Below are 26,657 nucleotides of genomic sequence, written 5' to 3'. Positions count from 1 at the left end.
TTCTAAGGAACTCAGACACCCCTTGGGAAAAAAGTGTCTGATGTTTTGTGGATATGGGTGCCATCACATTTTAGGAAAATCAGCAGCTCAGTGGCTTTTAAAGCACTGAAAACTGAGAAAGAACAGCTCAAACAGGGGGAAGGGGCAGCAGTTCAATCGTGAATGGCTTTGTTTTTTAATCCAAGATGCCTCAGGGGGAGAAAAAAACCCACAATGAGCAGAATCAGGGGAGGATTTGAAATATGCAAAAACCTGGGAAGGAAACCCATTTTTTTTTCCCCGTAGCAGCCTGAGCAATAACAAGTGTGCAAAACTGGGACTGAGCGGCACCTTAGACACACATTGGTGTTTCCACAGTCACAGGGGGAAGGGGAGATGTTCCCCAGCGAGCTGTGCTGCTCTCAGAAGGTGCAGATGGGCTGCAAACCCTCCTGCCCCGGTGTTAAACCCCAGGCACCCAGAGCACAGAATCATCTCCTTCATCTGTCGCTGCCATCAGCTCCGAAACGACGTGCAGAGAGCCCTGCTGTCCCCTCAGCTCCTCGGGGTGGCCCTCAGTGCTCGGAGGAAATGAAATCTCTGTGCTCTCTGCCCTTTTTGGGCCCCGTTTTCTTCCCCGTCGATGAGCTGGGCAGGGTTTTGCCCTTGGGGGCGGTGGTTTTGCGCTGTTTCTGATGAGGAGGCTCGCAGGGCTTTCAGCCCCAGCATCTGGCAGTACTGGTTGCACTGGTGCAGGGCTCTGAACTGCTCGATGAAGGAGAAGGAGCAGTTGCCTTTAAACCCTTTGTACCTGCAGCAACAGAGGAGAAAAAAAACCAAAAAAACAACAAAAAAAAAAAGGGATTTCAAGGTTCGTTTTCAGCGCAGGATTTCAAGAACACCTTAAGCAAGTCTCCTCCAAGCTGTAAGAAATCCACTTGTCCTCTGAAGGAAATAAAAGCCTGCCTAAAGAGCTGCTCGGGACTCGTCCATCCCTGCGTGCCCAAAGAGCAGGGACAGCCGATCCCAAGGCTCTGGTGCCCTCCAGTGCCCCCCAGGCTAAAAACGCTTCCCGTTCCCAGGGTCCCAGCTCGCTTCGCCCTCTGCTGACGCCAGCACCGCCCGCACTTCGGGCTGCTTCGCTTTCCACATCCCTGGGAAAACGCAGGCGCGGCGGGGACAAGCGCTCAGAGTTCGCTGGAAGGGCGTTAATTGCTGACAATCGCCCGGGAGAAACGAGCCAATCGGTTCTGTGCCATCCCCGTCTCGCAAGAACAAAAGGGTGCTCGGCGTTTTTAGGAGGCTGTTCATGCAGGAAAGGGAATTATTTGCCTTTTTAGATGACCCCTACCACAGCCTGCACTGCCTGCTCATCCCCTCACTCCACTTTCCCCCTCCCCAGCAGGGCAGTTTTTAGAGCAGTCACTTCCCAGAGCGAGCTGGACAACCACCACTAAAGCATCTCTGTAATCTGCTGATTCCTGAGAATCTAAAAAAAAAAAATATTTCTGGTTTCTTTAGTTTGTAACAGGGTGATAAACACTCATTTCAGCTGCTTGCACCTTGGGAGTAAATCAGTCTAAGTTTGGAGTGGGTGCCAGCCTGCAAACGTTCAGGATTGTCCCAGGCTCTTCACTCTGAGCTCCCATTTTTAATCATCTAAACGATATTGGGAAGGCCTCCATAAACACCAACAAAACGTTAAAGAGCAGATGGGGGTTGTTCTCATCTGCAGTTAAAACAAGAACACATTTCCAGTGCTCCCTCCACCCCCCCCCAGGTTTAAGGGTGAAGATTGAGCAGCGCCAGCGCTGACAAATCCCGTTTTCACTCACCCTTTGGCCAGGGTTGCTATGCCCACGTCCGTCAGCTTCATCCCCACACCTGCAAGGCAGCAAATCTCATTTACGGATTCACCTCTCCCACTGGAATGTTTTGTCCCATTTTTTTTTCTTTCCCAGAGGGTTTTAAGGGCCCCAGTTCAAATTCCTGTGCTCTGTGCCATCAGCCAGGCTCTATCACAGCACTGTTCTGTGGCTGTCAGGGTGCTAAAACAGCCCTCCCCTTCAGAGGGTGAAGATTGGTTTTTCTCTTGGAAACGAGGTAAATAAAAAGCGCTCACCCTGCAGGTCGGTGACGAGCAGGTTCCCGCTGGTCCTCTCGTACACCCAGTGCTGGAAGGTGCAGCACTTCTGGCCAGCCTCCGAGTCCCTCCTCAGGAAATTCACCTCCTTGCCGTCCCTGACCGAGTATTTCACGAACTCCCCGACCAGCTCCTCCTCCACCGTGGCGTAGGGGATGCTGTTGGCGGGGCGGTGGATGAGGAAAATGGGAATGATCCTGAAAGCCAGGGGTAGAAACCGGGAAAATCACTCAAAAGCAGTTAAAATTCAGGGAGCTCTTTCAGTGAGGGACTAAGGAACAGACAAGAGGACGGAGTAACCTCAGAGAGCGAATGAAGAGTTTAAAACCAGCCCAGAGAGCTGTAAACTGTTCCCAGCTTCCCTCTTTAGGAGGCACAGGCCCTCACTAGGATCATCTACCCGTACCAAAAGCTGTCAATACTCACTCTGGCACCTCCCCAAAGCCTTCCAGCGTTTCAGCCTCGGCTGCATACAGCTTGGCGTACTCCCTGGCGGCGTTCTGCACGCAGCACTCCTGCGGCACAAACAAGACACGCGCACCGCTCGCGTCCATTCACCACGGTCCCACCCCACACCCCCAACCCCGCTCCCAGGGCCGGTGGGGGCTGACCTGCAGCGCCAGGTCGTAGTTCCTGCGCACCAGTTCGTCCCTGGTGCCGCTGGCGGGGTTGAGGGCGCTGTGCACCTTGAGGACGCAGGCGTGGCCGGGCGCGAAGACGGGCGCCAGGCCCCGGCGCACGCGGCTGCGGAAGGCGCGCCGGTGCATCCCCTCGCCGAAGTGCCGCTGCTCCGTGGCCAGCGCCCCGTGCAGGTGCCCCCCGAAGTAGCTGTCGCTGAGGGAATCCTCCCGGAACAGCAGCTGCATGAACTCGATCTCCTCCACACCTGAAACGCAACGGGCGCGGGGAAACAACTCCGCTCGGCGGGCACCGGGCACCAAAAATGCTCAGTGGGAGCAGAACGAGTGGTGTGAATGGTCCTGCTGGGGGTGGGACCCCGCTGTTTGAGTGGGAGCAGAAGGAGTGGTGTGAATGGTCCTGCTGGGGGTGGGACCCCACTGCTGGAGTGGGAGCAGAACGTGTGGTGTAGATAGTCCTGCTGGGGGTGGGACCCCACTGCTGGAGTGGGAGCAGAACGAGTAGTGTAAATTGTCCTGCTGGGGGTGGGACCCCGCTGATTGAGTGGGAACTGCGGCACCGCCACCCGAAGCCAGCACGGAGCGAGGTGGCAGCTCGGGGTGGTGAGGACTCAACACCCAGTGGAGAAAAGCAGCTGGAAATCCAGCCTGGGGATTTCACCCCTTGAAAATGGCAAAATGTTCATAAGGGGGGGGGGAAAAAAAGTGGTTAAGCACTTAAGAGAAATGAATGGCAATTCCGAGTGTCTCTAAGTGTAACATTTCAGATGGTAAATGGGAGCAGAGAATTATGCAGTGACCTCTGGTTTAGGCTCTGCCTTCTCTTTGAAGCACAGAGGAAACACTGCACAGAAAAGATAAGATGTAGGGTGCTCCCTAACTCCTGATCAGAAGTCATCCAGTTTTGCCCGAGGAAGTGAATGTTTAAGTTTGTAAAGGATGGGCCCCCCGAAGGCCACGATGGCTGCTCAGGGTGCCCAGGAATGACAGATCTACAGGCAAGGTTCTCTCTTTAGCTGCAGCACAGGGCACATTCATTAAATATTCAGATTTACCTTCGTAACTCTGAAAACTGGAGAGCCGCTCCAGCACTGCAAGGAGACAAAGACATGGATTTTATAGTAAAAAAACCTGAATGGAAATGAATACTATCAGTAATTAAACTGCCAAAGGGAGCTTTACCTGCAGCAGTCAGGTGGAACTCGGCAGTCACCTTCCCGTAGGTGTTGCTGAGGCAGCAGTAATACATGCCCTGCTCTTTGTTACCGGCCTTGGCTATTTCCAGGGAGACGGGAGAGTCATCCTGAGCACTGCAACAGAGAGGTGGGACCTGTTATCCCTGGGAAAAGCGGTCCCTGGATCTCCCTGCGGGGTTTATTTGTTCGAGCACGGCGCGGTCGTTCGGCAGGTGACGATGGGCATTGACGCTGCCCCGGGTGTCGCAGCAGCACAAGCAAAATCAGGAGTCAAAAGGACAACTTTTTCTCTCCATTTCAGAGGTCCTGAACCTTCCTCCAAAAGGAAATGTTTTTTTCTTTCTTTCCTGGCTTTGGGCAGCGTTAATTTGGTACCTTTGAAACGCCACGAACAGATTTTATGGGATCAGCCTGTCATTACTGCCATGGAGGGAAACAACCAGTTTCACTCAACATGGAAGTTTAAGAAAAGATAATGGTCCTGAGAAGCTTTTATTTCCACCCTCCTCTGGAGTCTCAAACTTAATTTGGTATTTTAAAGTCACTTGGAACAGGTGCTGGGATGCAAAGCATGACCAACATCAGCGCACTGGGAGATTTTGCCTCTTAATTACCCTGTTTAAACGTGGGGTTTGCACCCATCACACCAATCCCCTGAACACCTACAAGGGTGAATCACTGGCCCACCATCCAGGAGCAACCAGTCCTTCAGAAAGAGTCACTGACCTCCTGTGCAGCCGAGCCAGCACCTTGGAATCTTTAGTCCAGGTAACGGTGGAGTCCCCGTGGATGTCCCCGAACTGGCAGCACAGCCTCACGTTCCCAGAGCCCTCAGGGAAAGACTCTGCCTGGATCTTCTTCAGCAGCCTGGGAGCTTGAAAAAAGCAGAGCCACCATTGAGGGTGAGGAGACAACGATGTCGTTTTGGCATCTGAACCTCTCGTGTGAAGGACACGAACAGTGACAACCCCGGTAAATAATTACGACGACCCCGGTAAATAATTACGACGACCCCGTTTCCTGGCAAACACAGCCAGCGTGGAGAGCCCACGGGCAGGGGGTGAATTATCTGCATCTGCCACTGTCTCTGCTCCTCTCAAAGCATCAGTTCCCTACCTTGGCAGCCACAGGGCATGGCTCTTTAGCTAAACATTGACCACCTCACAGCAGCGATCCAAGAATCCCTGAGCGCTCTGCCCAGTCCGGAAAGGAAAGTGCTGGGACCTTTCCCTGCCTCCCACACTGCTCTGGCATCTCTGCACGTGGCCATGGCAGCAGGAGGGAGGGGACTGGGAAAGAAAGGGAATCCACCTCCCAGGGAAAGGTTTTGGGGATGGTGACACATCCCTGCCCGATGTAAGAGATGTGAAATTGAGAGAGGTTGCTTTTCCCGCCGCGTGAATTCCGAGCTGCTGTGCTGGTGTCCCTCCTCAGGGATCCCAGCCCTGCAGGAACGCTGCAGGAATGCTGGAGCCAGCTCAAAGGGTAAAGCACCTGCAATTCAATGCTGTGGCTCTCCCACATTCCCAATTCCAGCCCCAATCCAGTCTGGGCCTTTATCTACTCCAGATTGCAGTTCTTATCCAGTCCAGGTTTCTCCCTGTTCGGTCCTGCTCTGATCTGCTAAATCCTTTCAGGATGTGAGCAAGAAATAAGCAAAAAAAAGTGGCAATAAATCTGAGATCCTGGTCCTTGCAAAGCACCCGCAGAAACAACCAGTCCCTCACCTGCCCAGCCAGAAGAGGAAACCCAGTCTGCTCTTACCTTTGCTGTCCTTTTTCAAGACCAGTTTCCTCTGCTCGGGTTTTCTGTCTTCTCTACGAGCCGCGCCCGCCTCGCCCTTCCCGGACTTTTTGACGCCTCCCTTCTCCTCCAGCCGGGGTTTTTTGGACAGAGCCGCCGGTGGCAACTTCTTCTTGGCCCCAGCAGCTGAATGGCCGCCCTTTGCTGTGTCCTGCTTGCACCTGGGGGGCTCAGGCTCTGTCTGGCAGGATTTGGAGCCCTCCTGACTCCTCTGCCTTTCTGTGTTGACGGCGAGCGCATCGCAGGCGGTCGATGCCCCGGAGAGCGGCCGAGTCCTGCTGCAGGGGGTTTGCTCCTCCAAACACCCCTTGCTCCCTGAATCAGCTGGTGGTAAATGAATTAAACCACAATTTACTACGCTCTCTGCCGCCCTGACTTCTTCCTCTTTGGAAGTGGATTTGATGGAAGGATCATCTTTGGTAGGAGGGATCCCGTCAGGACAGGGCTGCTCCGTGCCGGTGTTCACAACCTGGCCCTGAGCCTGGCAGCTCATTAAAGTGGGCAAAGCAGCCTTTGTTTCAGCTTCACCTGGGCTACATTCCACAGCTCTTGGAATCCCATGTTCATCTCCTGCAGCCTGGCTCTCTGGAAACCTGAGGAACTCCTGAGTCACAGCACGTTCCAGCCCCGTGTTCACCAGCTGTGGGAATCTCGCTCTGCTCTCCTGGTTTAGCTGGTTCACAGCTGGGCATTTCCAGGCAAAAATCACTTAAAAGCGGATCCCCGGAGGAGGGAGGGAATGCCCCTTCCTGTTTTGCCGTTTCTGGCAGTTGCTCTGTGTTTTGGGGTAAATTCTTACGTGTTGTGGCTGCAGGAGGCTCAGTTAAAGCAGGCAATTGCATCACAGAGCCGTGTTCCGGTGCAGCAGAAACAACCTGAAAATCCTGACAGCCCTCAGTTTTTGGAAGATGGTAACTCTGAGAATCAGTGCTGTTTTGTGTGTTCGAGTCAGAGTGATGCTCCTTCTGCTGGTAAATTCACCTCATCACTTCCAGGTACGGTGTCAACAGAGCAGTGCCCTGCACGTGTAAGCTGACAGGTGTTTGCACGGGGGAAAATGCCTTTTTCTTCAGGGCAAGGAGCCAGTCCTCCTCTAAAATGCCAGCCTTCCCCAGGTACAGAGTCATTTACCCCGTGCTCAGGATGAAGCCCTGGCCTTAGCAGGGTGCTGATTGCCGAAGGACAAGCTGCTGGTGCTTCCGTCTCGTCTCCCGCTGGCACCGCCCGTGCCACGCGAGCCGTGGGTGCTGCGGCTCCTCGGAGCGGAGCATCATCACTGCACTCAGCCTGCCCAGGGCTGGCTGCTGGGAGGGGTTCCTGCTCTGCCATCCCATCCACTGGCAGAGGAGGATGGCAGCAGCTCCCCTGCCCCACGTCCAGGGCTGGCTGGGGATCAGCACCCCCCGAGGGGCTGCAGGGGAGATCTGCGTCGATGCTACCCCGTCTGTCAAACCCAGAGCTTCTCTCTCCCTCTCCTGGCTCATCCCACGGCTTTGCAGGAGACAGGACAGCACACAGGCACTCCTGTTCATCAGGGACAGAGCCTGCACCCCCTGAAGGAAATGTTGAAATCTCCTCCTTTGATTTATTGTCATTACTAATAATTTCTTGTCCGGAGGAGGCTTCTCGGTGACACCTTTCCCTCTCAGCCCGAGTGAGAGAAGGGGTCTGTAAATCTGCATCCCCTGCTGGCAGTGTGATGTCAGCAGAGAGCATCCCTGCAGCTGGCTGGCTGCTTCCTCCACTCTCCCAAGCCCTCCAGGTCCCCTCTTTTTCGGGCTCCACGCGGAGGTTCTCGCAATTCTGGGCGACGCTTTCAAGATGAGCACCTTGATCCTACAGAGAGGAAAACCAGAAACATAATTAAAAATTAAGAATTAAAAATGCAGCTTGACATGGGCCTGAACTAGAGCTGTGGTTTTAACTTTTTTGGGGTTTGGTTTTTTTTAAAATGTTTTTCAACAGTCAGGTTTCTGACTCGTATCATCAATCCGATGGCTCGAAATCAATCTGCTGGGTAGGGGTCTGAAAGGAAGCACGGGCTGTTCCTCAGAGAGGGATTTGTAGTGAAGCTGCAACTCCTTTTTTATTCTTTGTGCTTCTCCACTCAGCTTGGGTGGAATGTGGAGCTGACCCCGCGCTGGGGACAACGGGGAAGGAACAGACTGAGAAAATCGTTGTCAGTGGCTTGAACCTCTGTGAAATAAACACTATGATTCTGTTTTCCTATTTAGGGACAGTGGTGGAGCATCACACCTGTGCACACAGCCTGTACAACTGCACTGATTTCCCCAGCTGTTTCCTACCCACGCCCTAAAATATGCAAGGACCTGCAGAGGAGGGGAAACTGAAAAGAGAGGTGAGTCCAAACATCCTCTGCTCACAATGGGCATTCCAGAAACCTTCTGGCTCGAAGCATTCCTTCGCTGGGACCTGTTGAGCGGCCTCCCTCTCAGATTTCCCCGCCCAGCTGTCCATTAGTGCCTCTCACCATTATCGGGCTCGCTCTATAATTAGAACAGCTGGGGCTTTACTGGGGCCCTTTTCAGACCCCCATCTCCCTCCCAGCCGCAGCTGTCATTCAGCAGGACACGAACAGCACCTTCCAAAGCCACTCCGGTTCTCCAGGGTTCGCTGCCAAGCAGGGAGAAGCGGTATTTCAATCAGCAGAGCAGCTCTTAATGATAAAATAACCATATCTTTAAACGATCAACACGTTACTCACCTCGAGTGGGACGTTCTCATCCAGCATCTGATTCTGCTCAGGCGGGCCCTGAGTCCTTCTCCTTTCCCAGGGACAATCTTTATCTGCCTCTTCTGCCTGCACCTCCAGGCTTCCTGTCTCCTTGGCAATCAGGACACCTTCCCGAGCGGGAGATGGAGCCGTGGATTCCCTGCCCTCTGCTGCAGCCTGCAGAGACTGTCCTATGGTACTCACGTATCTGCAGAGCTCCAGGGGGTTTAGCAGCTTGAAAAGGTTCCTCCTCAGGGTCTCAGTGAAGGCACAGCCAGCGTGCTGAGGGTTTTCCTCGGGCACGTCCCTGCCCCGCTCCTCCATCAGCGGGGAGCTTTCCCCCCGCGCCGCGCCCGCTCCCGTCATCGTCCCCGCAGCTCCCGCACTGCCGGCACAGGGGGCTGCCTCAGCAGGGGCAGCAGCAGGAGCAGGATCCGCCTGCCTGGCTTTGGCAGCCAGGTGGCCGCTCGCATCAGCCTCCCCTCGGCTCCTGGGGCGTTCATCAGCGGCGGCTGCAGATGCGACGGGCGCGTCGTCGCTGCCTTTCGGACCGCTGCTCCTCTGCCGGTGGTGGCCGACAGCGGGAGTCATGTCTGCCTGCACAGGGGACTGGCTGCACACAGAGGGGTCTCCCCTTACACCGAGCCCTCGCAGCTCTGAGTGATGCCCCCAGAAGCCAATGGGGGTCTCCACAGGCGCAGCGTCACCCGACACTGGCGCCGCGCGAGGAGCTTCGCCGAGGAGCCGAGCGCACCCATCGCAGTCCTGGCTCAGCTTGAGGTCGTCTTCGTCGTCGCTTTCCAACAGAAACCGCAGTTTCTTTTGCCACTTTTCATTTTCCCGCGCTGTCAGCACGTCTGAGCACTCGAAGTACTCCAGGTCATCATCAGAGAAGTCATCGCTGACACCTGGACGTTTCTCTGTATCAATCTCCAGAACAGCGGCAGAACCCGAGGAATCATCTTGTCCTCTGGGAGTATCTGCCTGCTGACTGAGCAGGGAGTTCCTGCTCAGAGAACAGCCCAACCCAGTGTTTTTACACACCTGGCCATCTGCCAGAGAGTGACCAGATCCAGGGCTTTCCCTGTGCAGGCAACAGCTGTCAGTGTGACGAGCGGTTTCACCTGCAGGGCGGGCGCTGCGGAGCTCCTCTGCTCTTCCTGCAGCCACAGCGAGCACTCCCTTCAGGTGGAGCAGCTCATCACCCCTCTCTGTCAAATCCCTCAGGCAGGAAATGTCCCCCTGGGATTTAATCCCGTTTTTTACAGCCATGTTGTCTTCTGTGTCCGTGGGATGTCCCAGAGCGGGGTGAGATTCGTGCTTTGCTGAGCTCCTCGAGCCGTAAATGGCTGATTTTAGATGGGTGACATCAACACGGGCTGGCCCTCACAGGGTGACCTCTTGTGCCGTGTGAAAGGTTCCCCATTTTGCTCACTTCACCCTGAGGTCTCCCACGTGCTGGTTCAGGACAGCAGCGAATTCCTGGGAAGTTCTGCTCCTTGCATCTGCCTGCAGTTCAACAAGAGTCATCCCAGCTGTCAATGAAGTGCAGATCTTGCTCTGTGCACCTGCAAATAAAAGAGACCTGAGAGTGAAAAATCACTCCTGAAAGGGGGATAGGTTTTCTAGACTGACACACACTTGCAGGCATTTTCAAGAGAAGAAACCATTATTTTAAGTGAGCAATAGGGATGAATCTTTCTTTTCCTCCTCTGTTTTATTCCAGTGCCATGGAATTACCCTCCAGCATTCAGCCATCTCCAACGTAATTCCATTACAATGCTAACATTTTTCCCAGTTTCAAACTTATATGTTATTAAAAAGGTCCAATGTTTTATCATTTCTTCCAGTTGAGACCAAAATATTTTGGGGAAATCACACACTTTGACACAGAAGGAACAACATTGAAATGTAAATGAGGTGTTTGTTTGTTTGTTTGGTTTTTATCAATAGCCATTTTGCAGGCACTTTGGGCCACAAAAGCTGCTTCTTATTGATTTCAGAAGGAACTGAGCAAAGAAAAAGAAAAAAATTACCTGACAACACCACACAAATTTGATTAAACGTGAGAAGCGGCTGTAAATTTTCCTCCTCTCTTGCACCACCTTTTTTTCCCTTCAGATGAAAAATCTGCCAACCAAACCCACCGACAACCACCCATCGTATTGCCTGGGAAACCTCCAACGCCCTGACGTATTCCAGATTCCCTGGAAATTCCCAGTGATGCCACAAACACGGACATTACACACCCATTTACGCTTCTTAAGTGAGGCGTTACATTCCCCGTTTGGGAACACAAAGTATTTACCATCACAAACGTCCCACTTCCCCCTGAATAAAAAGCTTCCCATTAAAGTTTTGCTGCATTTAAACGCTCATTCTCATGTTCTCCGTGGAGTAATTAAACCAAGCAATCACCGCACACTGATCTGCCTTAATCTATTTTTAACAACTGCCCGGCATCTGACCCTGCCGGATTGAGCAATTCACGCAGCCTGGGAAGAATCATCGATTTCTGCTAAGTCACCGGATTTATTTTGGTTTTTTTTTTCCCCCTCAGGAATGGGAGAAATTTTTACCTGCCGAGTCTTAGACCAAATAAAATGCAATACGTGCTTAGAGCAAATAAAACGCATTTTTTGGGGATGCCCGGTCTCCCTTCCACATTCTTCAGAGAAGGAAACCTGCTTGCAATGTTTACAATTTTGTGTTGCTGAGCCTCGGTGGAAATGGCGCCAGAGGGGAATTTTGGAAGCACTGAGCAGAATTCTAAATGCAACGAATATATATATATAAAAATCAATCTATCAAAGCAAGGAAAAATGACTATTCTTCAGCAGAAACAAACAACAAATCCCATTTCCCGTGCAATAACAGTATCACTACAGTCACGTAATGCATTCAGAATAAAATAACTCACCCTCCTTCCAGTACTTGTCCAATTCCCAGGATAAAAAATAAAAGCAGATGAGTAAAGTTTGAAGTCCGATCCCCACTTACCCCCCGCTTTTTGGGCCATTTTAAGAGCAGGCTGGGCTGGCGCTCGCAGCTGCGGGACGAAGGAGGCTGAAGCCGCGCATGGCGTGGGGAGCCGGGGGTGCTGTGACCTCAGGGGAAGGGAGAGCCCGATCCCAGCACAGGTTGACTTTTAGGAGAGGCGGTGTCACTGCAGGCGGCAGATGGCCCGTTCTGGGAACACCTCCACCAGACGGGGAGTTGGCAGCTGCCCGACAAGTGCCCGGGAATTTCCTCGTGGCTGGCGCAGACAGAGAGGAAGCGTCGGCCTGAGCGTTTCGTAACAAGGCACTCAAAGGTTCTGGTGAGAAAATCCACAGTGCCTTAAAAAAAAAAACAGGCTGAGGAGACCCAGGGTGGACGGGGACTTTTAACAAGCACTACAGAGAAATTCACCCCTGATTCACAGCCCTCAGAGGCGAATCAGCCAAAGTATTGCCACATTGCACAAACTGCTCGGAGCTCGAGGGACCCGGAAAAGGCTGAAAAGCAAGTTTTTTGTGCCCGGATTTTTATTTTTTTTAAGCATTTTGCAATAATGGCAGCGAGAACTGGCTGTGAGATACCTGCTGTGCTAAACGCTTCTCACTGCCAGCGTTATCAAGAGCCAGATAGGAAGCTGGCGTGTCCAGCAATAAATATAGCACCTCCCATCAGCATCACTCAGGAATAACAGCTGGGATAGCTGTTTTAGGTAACAGCCTAATGGTCAAAATAACCCCCAAAGAGACGAGAGGCAGCCACGTTTGTGTCATCAAATAGTCTGGGTTGGAAGAGACCTTTGAGGGTCCTTTAGTCCACCCTCCTGCCATCGGCAGGGACACCTTCCACTGGACCGGGCTGTGCCAACCTGGCCCTGAACACTTCCAGGGATGGGGCACCCAGCACCTCTCTGAACGCTCGGCCACCGATTAAAAGTGTTCCTAAAATTACTTTCAGTCCACTTTGAGCAACTCGCAACTCCAGAGAGATGAAAACTCCTTTCCGATCATTACCCCGCTCATCGGCAGTGCCGGAGAGCTCTCTGGGAGGCTCTTCCCAAGCCGTCCCTCCTCTCCCACGAGAGTGCCTGAGCCTCAATCTGCACATCTACCTGCGTGGACACTGTGTCACGGGGGAGAACCCACGGCTGTGCGGGCTGCGGGTGGATAAAGCTGTTTGTTCCCAGTTTGCCCCAGTATTGTGTGCTTTTTGCCTGGTTCCGCCCCAGCTCCGCCTCCCCATCCCTGTCCCGCCCTCCCAGGCTCAGCTGCGGACGCCGCACGAGTCAGACACACAACATTCCCCTTTCCAAAGGGCTGAAACAAAACCCGCTCGGCTCCCTCGCAGTGCCCGCAGGGCCGGGGCGAGAGGGGGGCGGCTCCTGTCGCGACATGGCCGAGTCCCCTCAGCCACGTGGGGCGGACACGGGGCGGGACCGGAGCGGGCGGACACGCTCCCCTCGGCCGGACCCGTCCCGGCTGCCCCGCCCCGGCTCCTCCGCTCCCGTGGACCGGACCCGCCCCGTTCCCCTCGGCCGGACCGCCCCGCTCCTCTCAACCGGATCGTCCCGGCTGCCCCGCCCCGGCTCCTCCGCTCCCGTGAACCGGACCCGCCCCACCCGCCCCGCTCGGCGCTTCCTTCCTCCCCGCGATGGAGCGCGGCGCGGCGGGGCCGCTACCCCTGGACCGGCTGTCCGAGCCGCTGCCCCTGGACCGGCTGTCCGAGCCGCTGCCCCTGGGCCGCCTGTCCGAGCCGCTGCCCCTGGGCCGCCTGTCCGAGCCGCTGCCCCTGGGCCGCCTGTCCGAGCCGCTGCCCCTGGGCCGGCTGTCCGAAACGCTGCCCCTGGACCGGCTGTCCGAGCCGCTGCCCCTGGGCCGGCTGTCCGAGCCGCTGCTCCGCAGGCTCAGCGAGCTGCTGGACCGCGCCGAGCCCGGTAAGGGCTGGCGGGACCTGGCGCAGCGGGCGGGAAGCCGCGGCACGGTCCGGCTCAGGTAGGTGGGCACGGGCCAGGGGTTGGGTGTTTGTGTTATCCTGTAAAACACTGGGAAGGTGTATTTGATGAGTGTGTCTCCTCCCTGGATTGGCGTGGTACTGCGAGTTAATGCAAGAAACGCTGAATCTTTTTAGTGGGAATACGTAAACTTGCGTTCTCTTTCTGTAGCCGCCTTCACATCCTTACTCTCTGAACGTGCTGTGATTGGGAGCGCGTGAAGAGTTAACGCTAAACTTCAAACTCAGGAATTCCGCCGCGGTTCACTGCGCTGCGGTGATGGGCGATTGGCTGGCCCGCACCACTCACCTCTTCCAACAGCCCCTCTAAAATCGGCCTTCCTGCGCTTTGAAGTTGAGACGCTGACTCACTCTTTACCGCCTCTGAGTCAGGCACCTGGAAGCTGTGCTAGTTTTTCTGCCGATACCTTAGAAGTTAAAAATGAGAAGGCTTCTCGTCGCGTTTGGTTAGACTTGTGAGGTACAGGCATACAAATAACCAATGCCGGTTTCTGTCACTGAAACTGGAAGGAAATACTGCAGCGATGTCCAAACCAGCAAGGACTTTCCCATCTCTCTTTTGTTTACAATCAGCTCCTTTCTGAGTGTTAAGGAGCTCCACGCCTTGTGTTGCCTCCGCAGCCCTCTGGATGTGGAACAGTGCTCCCTGCGAGTGCTGGAGCCCGAAGGCAGTCCCGGCTGGAGCCTCCTGAAGCTGCTGGGGGAGCGTGGGTGCACCGTGCTGGAGCTGGTGGAGTCCCTGCAGGCCCTGGAGCACACCGAGGCTCTGCAGTGTCTCGGCCTGGCAGGTCAGTGCCGGGCCCTGGAAACGCTCAGGTAGCTAAAAACACCTTCGGGGCTCAAATCCTGATAATTGCTATCCATATAATTACCAAGGTAAATAACTGGCTCATCTGAATCTGAGATTAAAAAAATGGGAGGAAATCACAAATCAGATTTCTCAGAACTCGTTTGTCATGCTTCTTCCAGCGAACTTGTTCTTTCTGAGCTGCTTCCTTGAGGGGTGCTGGTGAAAACCCCAGCCCTGTGCCCTGCAGGAGGCAGAGGCACCAAGCTGAAAGTGAGGAATAGCAGGAAAATGCAGGTTGTGATCCATCCCTCAGGCTGGGCCCGCTTTAATCTGAATAACTCGGAGAAATCGCTGGGAGGGAGCAAACTCCTAAAAGCAAACAAATTCTTCTCACCAGTATTTAATGCCAGAAGTTCTCTTTGCTCCGAGGACACTTTAAGTGCGAAGATGAGGCTTGTTCTTTGTCCCTGGCTTTGTTCCCCTGTGTAAATTGTGTTTTGAAGGTGTCAGGATCGTGGTGCAGCCAGAGTCTCAAGCGGTGCTCTCCGGCCAGGCGGTCAAGCTGTGCTGCTGGGCAACAGGACACCCCTTTGTGCACTACCAGTGGTTCAAGCAGGAAAAAGAGGTGAGAGCTGAGAGGCAGCGCAGGTTTGTGCGAGTGAAAATAACAAATAACAATTTGGGACGATGGCTGTTTGTTTTTAAGACTTGTATTAACAACGAGAGCAGATTGCTGGATGAATCTGCTGAAACAATGCAGCCACTTTTATATCCAGCCACTTCATCCCCGGGGGCTGACTTGGGCAGGTGACAGAAAGGAAGCTGTAAATTCAGCTGTTTCCCAGCTTGGGAAGTGAAGGAGCCGACGGAAATCAAATTGCAGTGCTCGGCCGCGGTTCAGATTAAACCAATTCCACGCATTTCAGGTTCCCCAGGGTAATTCCCCGGAGCTGGTTTTGAATCGGGTGAGTGTCAGGGACTCTGGCTTTTACATCTGCCGAGTGAACAGCGAATATTCCTTCGTCTTCAGCCACTGGGCACGCCTGGAGGTGTGCGAGCTGCGGGGCAGCCCTCACGGTGAGTGGCACAACCCCTGGCGTTGAAAGTCTCTCCTCGGGCCTCTCTTGTTGTGCTTGGGTTGTCTCACCCTTCCTTTCCTGTTTTTTTGTTCCCTGAAGGGATCTTGGGGGGTTTTCCTCGGAACAAACTGGCCATCTGCGTTCAGCCTCGGCCCCAAAACCTGGCGGCGGGGGAGGCTTTGCTGCTGGAATGTGGAGCTGTGGGGAACCCCGTTCCTCGCTACCAGTGGTTCAGGGACGGATTGCCCTTGGCAAACGGGAGCAGGAGCGTCTACACGGTGAGTTGCTGCAAGGGGGGGGTGATGTGCAAGCACCTGGAGCTTCCCACAGGAAAGAATTCCTCCAGAACCTCCGACAGAAGCGCCGGGAGCTTCCTTAATTTTCACTCTTTAAACACAACACCTGAGCCAGGTGAATTCTCCTGGGTTCTGGGGGCGTGACTGGGGCGATGCTTGCACAGGTGACGGCTGTGGATGTGGAGCACCAAGGGACCTACTGGTGTCACGTGTTCAACCAGCACGAGGAGGAGGACAGCGAGAGGGTGGAAGTCGTTGTAGGTGAGGAGTTCTCTTTGAGACAGGCCAGCTCGTTTATCCCTAAAATTTAGCTTGGTGTATTAAGCCTTTTATATTTTCAGTTGCTCCAGTTGTTCAAAAAATCCTGTGCCCGCTTCCAGCAGATGGAATTTAAGGCTTTGGGGGTTTTTAGGGTAACCAGCACAGAAAGGGCTGGTTTTTTGGCACTGTCAGCAGATTGCAAGCTGATTTATGCTTTTGGACAGCTGAAAAATCCAGCTTGACCCTCGCTGGTGATGGGAAGTGTGTGACACAGGACGGGGGCAGTGCAATTTTACTCCTGTTAACTGAGCCAGATGGCAGAGCAGCTCGACAGTGACCTGTGTGCTGCCTCTCATCGCTGTCTTCCTATTCCCCCCCCCAAAAAAAAACCACAAGGAAGGAAAGCTGTGGCACTGGAGGGCACAGCAGGTAAAGCAAACCTTTTGTTGGCCTTGGCTTATTGTTGAAATGACGATTTTATCCGTGTGTTTCTTGGCAGATGATTTCAGCGACCTTCAAGACTCAGGTCAGTGAGGAGTTTTGACAAACTTTACTTTTAGTTTTGCATCTTCCATTTGATGTTACAAGCCACTGAAGGCCAGCTGGGTTGTAGCAAATCCTTTAGGATGTTTGGGTGTGCCTGTAAGTGGGGATTCACTCGTGTTACCACGTTAAGAGCAGCGCAGCTTGCTGGCTCCAGAAGGTTGATTTGTGCACTCACACAAAGGGAATTAATCACCTTTGCTGTCTGGTCTGTAATTTCCCTGCACTCCCAGTTTTAGCACCTTGCTGCTTTCTCAGCTGAGGTGGTGCTGGATAAAGCAGTTCGTGTTCACTGACTCTTTTCATCTCCTCCAAGCAGACCCACAGGAACTGCCCAGCCACAGACCTGTCGGTGAGTGGATCTGCAGCTGGAATTCTGCAGTCTTTCCCACTTTCCAGGAAAGAGATTTGGCTGCGGGGAGGGACACTTGTGCAGTCCTTTCCGGGGTAAACTGCGCCGAGGGCACCGGTATTTTTAGCGACTCCGAGGAGCGTCTGCAGCTTCTCACCTCTATCAATTTACTGCTCCAGGTTCCTCCCCCTGGGCCGTAGCCAGAGTGGTGCTGGAGACAGTGGCGTTGGGATGGTGGGAGGGAAAGGATTTGCATCCTGTCTGCCCAGGGAATGCTGTCCCTGTGCCTGTGGGGTGGGTGCTTTGAAATCACATCAGATCCTGTGCCTGGATACTCTTATTATCATGGAATATATAATATATAAACATGGTTTTTTGTTCTCCCCGTGTCTTGGCAGCCACAGACAAGGTGGCTCTGTTAATAGGGAACATGAGCTACCGGAATCACCCCCAGCTCCAGGCTCCCATGGTGGATGTGCACGAGCTCACCAGTTTGCTGAGGCAGCTGGATTTCAAAGTTGTCTCTCTGCTGGATCTCACCGAGGCCGAGATGAGAAGACGCGGTGGAGGAGTTTTTGCTGCTCCTGGACAAGGGGGTCTATGGTAAGAACACACAGAATTGGTGCAGAAGGTAAACAGAGCAGTTTTTCGGTGGTGGTTGGCGAGAACTGCTTCAATTTACGCGGTCCCTTCATTCTCCCTGCCTAGCGGCTGTCAATGGCTTCGAGCCAGCGAGAGGTGCTGTCAGGGCACAACTAGGTAAGGATTTATTGCCCCTCCAGTGGGCATGGCTTCAAATAGCAGAGGCACGGTGGTTTGGGCCCTGTCACACCTATTCCTGGTGCCTGATAAGTCGTGTCACCCTGGCTGGCTGCCAGGAAAGTGGCATTTCAGAGGCTGCTCCTCGAGCGGTAAACAAAGTGAGAGAGAGGGAGGGGCAGAGACCACTGAAGTGCTGACGTCCCTGAGGAACCTGAGCCTGCTTAATGCTGTGCCCCAGGCCCTGCTGGGAGCCTGCAAACATGTTTGGACTCCACTCACCCCGGGTGTGCAGATGGGTCTGTGATCCCGAGCTCGGTGTGTTAACTCCTGCAGGTGCCACGCGCTCATCTGCCAAGGAGAGAGGAGAGTGTGGTCAGTGATTTAAGGAATACACGCCCAGATGTGTGCAATAACCCAGATCCCAACTCTGGACATCACCTGGAGAGTTTCCTTTTAACTCAGGAAAACTGGGAAGAGGCAATAGGAAAATCAGATTTAATCGTACAACCTTCTGCTAACTGCATTTTTAGCAGTAGGGGTTTATTAATTCTCAGTTCACCTAATCTTACTGCAGATTGATATGACTAAGAGTGGACATTTTTATTCACATAAAGTCCTGGCTTGCAGTTTTGCAGTTTCCTTTTTCAGGGTCCAGAAAAACTTTCTTTAATTCTGTGACACGTTTGTGTTTGTTTGTTTGGGTTTTTTTTCCTACAAAAATATTTCATATTTAATTGAAGATTTTATGTCTTAAAACCCTGTAGGCTGTTGTGTAGTGGCAAGTGAGGGAGGTGATGGCGAGGTAAACGTTTCTGGCTAGGAAAGCATGCCAAGAACTTGTTTGTTTAGCAGAGCCAGGAGTGACCCAGCCTGTAACTAAGAGATGGAGCTGCAATCAGCCGGTAGTTGGGTAGTGGGGATGTGCTCTGGACTGCCACCAAACTAAAGAGGTCGTAACCACTTAAAGCAGCTCAGAGTGTTTAACTCAGACGTGTTGGATGCAAATATCTCATTCTGATATTTCAAATGACCGATTCTATCACCTAGGGGGGGGTTTGGTTGTTTGGTTTTTTTGTAAATTGTTGTGCAGTCGACGGGAAGCGCCGAAGGGAAACCTTCCCGGGTGAACAAATACCGATATTAAAACGCGGCTTGGAGCGGCTGTCCCGCCGTGCAGGGAGGGTTTTGACACCCTAAAATCTGCAGGAGGGTTTGTTTGCTGTCACTCACACCTTGTTGTCACCCCCAGGGCTGCTGTACTACGCCGGGCACGGCTACGAGAACTACGGCAACAGCTTCCTGGTGCCGGTGGACGCGCCCAAGCCGTACCGCTCGGCGAACTGCCTGTGCGTGCAGGACATCCTGGGCAGGATGCAGGCCAAGCACACGGGCCTCAACGTCTTCCTGCTCGACATGTGCCGCAAAAGGTGCCGCAGCTGGCGGCGGGGGGGGGATGGTTGTAAGTTCTGAGTGGGTGAAAGTGAAATGGAAGGAGAAACGCGAGCCTTTCCCCTCGCGGCATTATCCGGGGGGAAGGAGAATCCCGGCCATTCGTTTGGCTCGAGTGGAGGGTTTATTTTAGAGCCCTTCAGAGCTTTTCTGCTGGGCACGTCGTGTGTTTATTTAGAGCCTGAAAGGCCGAGTGATTGATGGGCTTTCTCTGAACAAAGCACTGTGTGCCGAGGAACCCCAGTGCCCGATTCAACTTGTGCTCCCAGTCAGCTCCTCAGTCAGCACTTCTGCTCTCCAGGGAGCGTTTCACAGCAGAGGAACGCTGGTGCCTCAGTGTCTGTGGAGCCTCTAAACTCGGGTGCTGATGAATTCATTCCCAGAATTGCAGGGGTGAATCAGCTGGCTGGTTCCGGTGGTTTCAATCTGTTATTACCTTTATTAATTCCCCAATCAGGAGCTTTCCCTTTCTCGTGTTCCCGTGCGTTGCAGGAACGAATATGACGACACCGTTCTCATCTTGGACGCCCTGAAGGTCACGGCCAACATTGTTTTTGGATATGCAACGTAAGGAGATGTTTCTTCTTCTTCTTCTTCTTCTTCTTCTTCTTCTTCTTCTTCTTCTTCTGGGCCCCAGCAGTGACCCCTGAGCTTGTTCAGGTGACCTTTGCCAGATAATGGACCGGTAACCTCGCTCACTTGGCAAGGGAAGTGCAAAAGCTGCTGAACAGAAGGAGATTCTTGCCCCCCTTCCTCTTGATCGTGCAGATGTTTTCAGGGTTCTCACCTCACAGGTGCCAGGGGGCGGAAGCTTTCGAGATCCAGCAGTCGGGGTTGGCCAACGGGATCTTCGTGAAGTTCCTGAAGGAGCGGCTGCTGGAGGACAAGAAGATCACGGTGCTGCTCGATGAGGTGGCAGAAGGTGAGCTCCATTAACAATCTCCTCGAGCCTGCACTGCTGAAAGCAGCTCTGCTTACGTGTTCTTCCTCTCGTGGTGAACGTGTTCCCTGTGGTTCCTGCCGGCTGCCTTTGCCACCAGAGTGCAGTGCTGGCTCGTGCTCAGCTTGGTGGCCACCAGGGCCCATTATCCAGGCTTTAAAATACTCCCCTCGCCCCCCAGTCCTTTAGAAATTCCTTTGCCTGGAATTATTCACCTTCTGGAAATCATCACTCTGATCAGCCCAAATCAGGGCTGGGATGCTGCTTGAGCTGGCTCTGAGGAGCAGGGAGGCCCCCTGTGAACCCTCAGGGGTTCCTGCAGCAGCAGGAAGGCTGTTTTGGCCTTCAGGGAGGGAAGAGCTGAGCGAGGAACACTCGTAAATCCGCAGCTCCGGGCGGACGCACCGGCACCGGCATAACGGCATCGACCGCGCGACGCTGCAGCGGGCGCTGAGTTCAGCTGGAAGTGCAGCAGCGTCGCTTTTCTTTCAGATATGGGCAGGTGCCCGCTGACCAGGGGCAGGCAGGCCCTGGAGATCCGCAGCAGCCTGTCGGAGAGGAGAGCCCTGAGCGACCCCGTGCAGCGACGCGCGGCCTCGGCGGCGGCGCTGGCGCGCAACCTGCAGTGGGCGAAGGCGCACGGTGCGGTGCCCTCTGTGAATTAGGGGTTGTCCACCTCCTGGGACGGTGTCCCAGTGGTTTGTGTGTCTAACTAAGAGATCCTTAATCTCCTTCTAAAGTCACCACCTGAAACAGGCAGGCAAACTGCATGGTAAATTGCAGGAGATGAAAAGGAGTTTTCAGTGCGTACAGCTGAGGAAAATCGGGATGGGACGAGCTGGAGGCTTCCTGGGCTGCTTTTAACAAAGACCCTTTGAGCTTATTCACCAAAGTTGTTGGAGTACAGAGGGTGAGGGGTGGCATCTCTAGGAGAACTCTTCCCCAGGTGCAGGTGTTTATTCTTGTGTTAATTCTTGCTCGGTGAGCGGATGGGAAAGCGCAGAAACCGTTTTGGACGGGTACAAAATGCTGAGTTAGTTCCATTCAGGGTGTGACGATGTGTCCCTTCCCAGAGCTCCCAGAGAGCATGTTCCTCGACTTCAGGTGTGGCGTTGGCATCCAGCTGGGCTTCGCTGCCGAGTTCTCCAACGTGCTGCTCATCTACACGCGGATCGTGAGGAAACCCCCCGAGGTGGCCGCCTGCAGAGCCCACGTCACCGACTTCCCCCCCGTAAGTGGGGGCTGCTCCTCTTGCTCCACTCAGGCTGAGGGTGTCCTGTCCCATCAATAAAATGGGTCCAAACTGTTGAAACTTTCCTAAAAGGGAAAGAAATTTGTGCTGTTCCATGAGCTACAAATTCTCCACCTTCAGTGAAGTTCTCGTTTCTGCCTCGCGACAGGACCTGGACGTGGATCCCAAGCTGGCGAATAAAGGAACTCCTGAGGAAACTGGGAGCTATCTGGTCTCCAAGGAGCTTCCCAAGCACTGCCTCTACACCAGGCTGAGCTCCCTGCAAAAACTGAAGGTTGATTTCTATATATGTGTTATCCCTGGGGTTGGTTGTGCAGATAATTGACACTAACCGCGTTGTGGTTGTTCAGACTGGAAGTTTACCTTGTTCTCCCCCACCTTTTCCTCTTTTCCAGGAAAACCTGATCTTCACTGTTTGCTTGCACTACGAGTATTCAGGAATAGAAGAGCCCATGGATGAGAGGAAGGAGGTTAACCTTGGGAAGCCCCTCATTGCTAAGTTAGGCCTCCAGCACGGATTGAGAACCAGCAACTGTCCCCACACCCGTGATCCTTTCCACAATCCAACAGAATCCAGCCTTGGAGAGGCAGCAAACCACCCCATCCCCAATCCCTGCCGACCAACTGCCCATCCAGACGGCGTCACAGCACCACAGGCGTGTTCCTGCCACGGCAATTCCAGGATATCGGCTCCCACACGGCAATTTTGGGACCGCTCCCCCGCTGTGGGAAACCCCAACGTGCCAGTGGAGACCACTGATGACACTGCTGAGCTGGGATTGCTGCTCTCTGACAGCCTCACCCTCTCTGAGCAGCAGTAGCTGCGTTTGGGAACAGATCCTGGAATTGGGGGCATCCCCGCTGCTCTTCTGGGCTTTGGGGGGACCTCAAGGGACAAAAGGGGTGGTGATGATTAATGACAGAGTTCCCCCGGAGCTTCTCAGCTCCCAGGCACTCCTGTTGCCTCAGGAGCTGCTGCTTTGCAACTGCCAGATGGCCTTGGAACGATGTGATTGTTCCTGGACTTGCTTTGGGCAAAATTCCAGTGGATTCCTGGCAGGCTGGGAGCGGGATGGAGGTTGGGTGATGGCTGGGGTGGGACAGTGCAGTGTCCCATCAGCAGCACACAGGGCTGATAAACCCCTGCCATTCGGTGTGTCACTGGATTTACAGCTACCTTTTTACATCTGTAGATCTATAAATGTAGGTGTTTCCCTCTGTGTGAATTGATTGCAGTCCCCAAGGGGAAGCAGAGCTTTTATATTTACATAAAAGTGACCCAAACCCCTGGGACTTGGCCACGTCATTGCCTGACAAAACTCGGCCCCGTGGCAGGAAGAGTTTGCAGAGGAAAACTTTTCATCTGTCTAATCTGGTTTTTTGATTTGTGTTTTTTGGCCTGAAGGGCAATTATTTGGAGATGATCTTTATTTTCTTGCTGAAAGTATCTGGCTGGTGTCAGGGATCTCAGGGCTGCTCTTGCTGCCTCTGCAGTTACAGCTTTGGTTGATGCATCCGCTGCTCCCCCTCATTCTGTCAGCTAATCAGAAGCTTTGGCAAAGGAAGTTTCTGGGCCACGTTCACCTTGACCCAAATTCCTGACTGCTGCCAGGATGAGGGTTTATTTGGGTAATGCTCCTTCCTTCCACATCAGCCAGAGGGAGACGTGAATTGGAGATGGTTTGGGAGGACTGGTTGGGAATGTGAGGGAGGTTGGTTTATTTTTTAAAAAAAAAAAGATGGATCACCCTGTTAGTTTAATAATTGCAGCAATCTGCTTCTGCTTCCTGTGCCAGTGGTGAAGGATTCCTCCCAGGCAAGGATTCCTTCCTTTTTTTCCACTCTACCCCTGCCCTCTGTCGGTGTGAAAGCATCATCCCTTGTGCTGCCACCACAAGCCCTGCTGGAAAGTTAACAAGTCTAACAGGGCTGCCTTGAGAATGGCATCAGGGATATTTTTTTCCTGCTCCCAGTGCTACCGAGTCACTGGTGACAGCAGCTTCTCAAAATTGGCAGATGGTGGCTCTGCAAGAAAACAGATTTTCTTGCCTCGCCCCTCAGACTGAGCAAAGAGAGCTCGGCAGCAGCATCTGCTGATGGAATAGCTCCTGTTAAACTCCATCTGCCTGCCAGCTCGGAGGTGTGCAGACCACGGGGGGGGTGTGTGTGTGTGTAGAAGGTACAAAAGGTATGATTAGAATTCTGATGGCTCCGAGTTTAAATGGTGTAAATTGTTTCTGGACAGCTCTGAGTGACAAGAAAACACAGCCCGAGTGGAAGGGATGCTGCTCAGCAGTTGAGTTCGCAGCCTGCACTGCTGTCTGCACCCGTGCAGCTGAGCCAGTTGTTGCACTGACCACAGCCTCCCCAGGGGACAGATGGTTTAGGTTGGGGAGTGCTTTGAACATTTTAGTGGGGTAGGAGAGCGCTGGAGATGGAAATGGTGGTAAATTGTCCCGGGGAAGGATCGAAAACCAGGTCACAGCAAGCAGTGGGCACCTCCTGCTGCTCACTGTGCATTTGGGGGTCGGCTCAGGGTTAGGGCAGCAGGCAGGGGAAGTTTGCTGTTACACAAAGGGGAGTTTGTGTAACCCTGACTCATCTTGGGTAGGTGGGGATGAATCAGACCTCCTTCCTCCAGCAGGGAAAGTCTGGAGGGCTTCAAAGGCTCCCAGGCCACAGAACCAGCGAGGGGCCTCGATTATTTTTATTTTGAACTTTGCTTCTGCTGGAGGAAAGATCAGCATGGGAATCAGCGGCCACTGCCAGGCCCGGTTGCTGCTGCCACCCCTTTTTTCCAGGAGGAAAAGAGAGGGAAGACAGCAGAGGCTGAGCGCTCTCCTCGTAAATGGCTGCGTGAACGCAGGTGAGCTGCTGATGGCACCATCTGCGGCAGCCTCGTGGCTCATTCATTAAGCACCGCCACGGCCTCATCCGATGGTGCACGATGAATAATTCAGAAATAATCCGGGGATATTTGAATAAACGCGGGCAGAAGGAAGGAAAGAGCTAAAGAGAACAAAACAGGCGTTCTCCAACGCTGGATGTAAATGGTGCAGGTGGCTGATGCCTGCCCAGGAGCTGACTGAGGGCTTCTGGGCCAGCACTCTGGAAGGTGCTGGTGAGCGGAAGAGCCCGCGGTGCTCACGGGAACGTCCTGGGATGATGATGATGATGATGATGATGATGTTGATGATGTTTTCTCACCAGGCCTTGTAGTGACAGGACAGGGGATGACGCTTTTAAACTGACAGAGGGCAGGGTTCGAGTGAGGCACTGGCACAGGCTGCCCAGAGGAGCTGTGGCTGCCCCACCCCTGGCAGCGTTCAGATTCTCCGAAAATGGCACCTCTGTGCCAAAGAACCGCCTTGCCAACTTCTGACCACCACCCAATCACACAAGTTTTCCTGTTTCGCTTTTCCCACTGGGTGTGTCTAGAAAAGCCTGGCCTTAAAAACCTCCTTTTGCCAACAGATGTGAACCTGGGATGTTTCCCACCCCACCCCCAGGAGATGCCACCAGCGCCGGTCCCACCGCTCGGCAGCTCGAGGATGATGAGCAGGCAGGAGGCTTCTTTTAATAACCAGCAAAGGAAATGATTTAATTCCCCCCCCCTAAGAAAATACAGAGAGATTAGCAACAGGAGCATCTGAAAAGGGGAAGTTCAGCTGGGAGCTGGTTTTTTAATATTGAATGTTTCAATATAAAGCAGCACGTTTCACTAGGCAGGAAGGAACTGTTTGGTTTGGTTTGGTTCTTGCCCTCCCCAAAAGTTTATTGTGACATAAAGAACCTAAATGTAAATCCCCCAGCACATCTTTAATGCTCTGTGTTGGATGCAGTTAAAACTGATCGAGCTGAGGAGGTTGAGAGTTCTGAATTTCAAGGGCCTTAAGATCCTTACCAGGTAAATAATTCAGAAGTTCTTACTGCACACGAGTTCAGCGTTCGCTGCAGCATCAAAGGGGAAGTGGTGGGAGCTGGCAGCGCTCCTTGCTGACTGCTGGGCTGCACTGGAGGCATCTCTTCAGGAAAAAGGGAAGGAGGGGTGGTTTCAAGATGTACCTGCATCCTGGAGGATGAAATAGGTGGTGTGGGATCTGGAACTCCACGGCTCCCTCGGGGCAGGTGAGTTGGTGTGCAGGTGGAAGGCCCCGCTGGTGACGGTTTCACTGGTCAGGACACAAGGCTGTCCCCTGCCTTCAGGGGCTTTGTCTGCAAAGACAAGGGAGAGAACATTCTTTAGGATGACCTAAACAAAGGGAATTTTTTTACTTTGTGTGCTTGAGTTCATCTTTTTTTACGTGTGAACTGTGAGAATCGATTAACGTGCCCCATATTAATACCAGGGCAGCGGTAACAGCTGCCATCTCCTCCCTGCTGTCACGCAAGCCAACCCCAAAAATGCAGTGCAAGTAAACAGAGTTTGGGTTTCTGCTCTGATCGAAGCAGTTTACTGGTTCATTGGGAAGAAAGAGGGTGCTCTAAATATTATGACATCCCTGCAGGATGAGCCTTACTTAGGCTCGTGCAGGCTGAATTTCACGGCCCTTCCTAGTGCAGAACACAAATCCGTTTGTGTTTTGTATAGAAATCCCCGAGTCGATTTATGAAATTCACCTTCTAGAAACTCGTCAGCCTCACCCAGTCTGCAAACAGAGCAGTTTGGGTTGGTTGGGCAAGTTAGGATTGGTACGTGGGGAATTCCCTTGGGCTGGGGTGGGGCCGCCAGGGCGATGATGGATGATTCCCTGCCCCAGCGATACCCGCGGGCACAGCTTGGGGGGCAGCCCTGCCAGCAGGAGCTATGCCCGTGCAGGAGGCCTTGGGGACGAGAGATGTTCATAACCCGAGCATTATTTCCACCAGAACACGCAGTGTGCTGTGTGCTGCCACTACAAACGTGAGACGCGTGTTGTGCGTTCACAGCCATTACCGCGATCCAATAAAGTACAGCGTGGAAAATGGTGCTGCACAGCGGGAACGGAGACAAGAAGGAGGGATCCGCAATGGCGATGCCGCCGGGATGCTCCGCGGCCAACAAAGGCGGCCGGGCGGAGGCAGCGCAGGGCCCGCGGGCGCTCCGCAGGCGCTCCCGGCGCACCCGGGGCCGTGAGGAAGGGCAGCCCCGCTCCGGGACACGGTTCCCTGCCCAGCCCGGGGTGACCCCGGCGGGGCACAGCGGCGGCCGCGCCGGCGGAGGTGGCAGCGTGTGGCTCCTCCCGTCCTTTGTTGGCCCCGAGCGGAGCAGCGGCCGGGTGGTTTCCCCCGCTGCCCTTCGAGGCCTGCGGCGCTCGGGAGCGCCCGGAGGGCTGCGGGGATCGCCTCCCCGGCGCGGGGGGCACCTCGGCCGTGCCCGCCGGCCCCGCTCGGGGTGGCACCCCCCGAGCTGCCCGGGCTGCGGGAGGCCGCGACCCGGCCCCGCAGCCTCCC

At 53.8% G+C, this 26,657-nt stretch overlaps 3 protein-coding genes across 3 annotated transcripts; 1 reads left to right on the top strand and 2 right to left on the bottom strand.

Annotated features, from left to right (window-relative positions):
* Nucleotides 1-237: 237 nt before the first annotated feature.
* On the bottom strand, nucleotides 238-8,237 carry ALPK2 (alpha kinase 2). The gene is given in 11 exon segments (XM_050329859.1): nucleotides 238-677; nucleotides 679-790; nucleotides 1,815-1,863; nucleotides 2,102-2,319; nucleotides 2,549-2,637; nucleotides 2,734-3,008; nucleotides 3,816-3,851; nucleotides 3,943-4,070; nucleotides 4,683-4,830; nucleotides 5,721-6,467; nucleotides 8,144-8,237. Coding segments are annotated over 11 exon segments (2,019 nt in total). The 3' UTR covers nucleotides 238-554.
* Nucleotides 8,238-8,460: 223 nt separating this feature from the next.
* Nucleotides 8,461-19,750, bottom strand: LOC126647556 (uncharacterized). The gene is made up of 5 exons (XM_050329858.1): nucleotides 19,469-19,750; nucleotides 17,863-17,931; nucleotides 17,311-17,419; nucleotides 11,494-11,749; nucleotides 8,461-10,061 (listed from the first exon to the last, which is right to left on the bottom strand). The coding sequence occupies exon 5, from the start codon at nucleotides 9,763-9,765 to the stop codon at nucleotides 8,461-8,463; it is 1,305 nt and encodes a 434-aa protein (XP_050185815.1). The 5' UTR covers nucleotides 9,766-10,061; nucleotides 11,494-11,749; nucleotides 17,311-17,419; nucleotides 17,863-17,931; nucleotides 19,469-19,750.
* MALT1 (MALT1 paracaspase) lies at nucleotides 13,495-22,584 on the top strand. Its single transcript, XM_050328743.1, is given in 16 exon segments — nucleotides 13,495-14,288; nucleotides 14,794-14,915; nucleotides 15,217-15,367; nucleotides 15,469-15,647; nucleotides 15,830-15,926; nucleotides 16,426-16,452; nucleotides 16,789-16,821; nucleotides 17,220-17,377; nucleotides 17,379-17,424; nucleotides 18,833-19,010; nucleotides 19,525-19,599; nucleotides 19,827-19,954; nucleotides 20,465-20,614; nucleotides 21,046-21,203; nucleotides 21,373-21,498; nucleotides 21,620-22,584. Coding segments are annotated over 16 exon segments (2,361 nt in total). The 5' UTR covers nucleotides 13,495-13,981; the 3' UTR covers nucleotides 22,046-22,584.
* The last annotated feature ends 4,073 nt before the right edge of the window (nucleotides 22,585-26,657 follow it).

This window comes from Myiozetetes cayanensis, unplaced genomic scaffold (genome assembly GCF_022539395.1).
Source record: "Myiozetetes cayanensis isolate MyiCay16 unplaced genomic scaffold, myiCay2020 scf4, whole genome shotgun sequence".
NCBI lineage: Eukaryota > Metazoa > Chordata > Aves > Passeriformes > Tyrannidae > Myiozetetes > Myiozetetes cayanensis.
Note: the sequence above shows the minus strand (reverse complement) of the source record. Positions and strands in the feature narration are given on the sequence as shown.

Excerpts from the sequence above, each read along its gene's own strand:
- LOC126647556 (XM_050329858.1), bottom strand. The coding sequence starts at position 9,765 with ATGGCTGTAAAAAACGGGATTAAATCCCAGGGGGACATTTCCTGCCTG.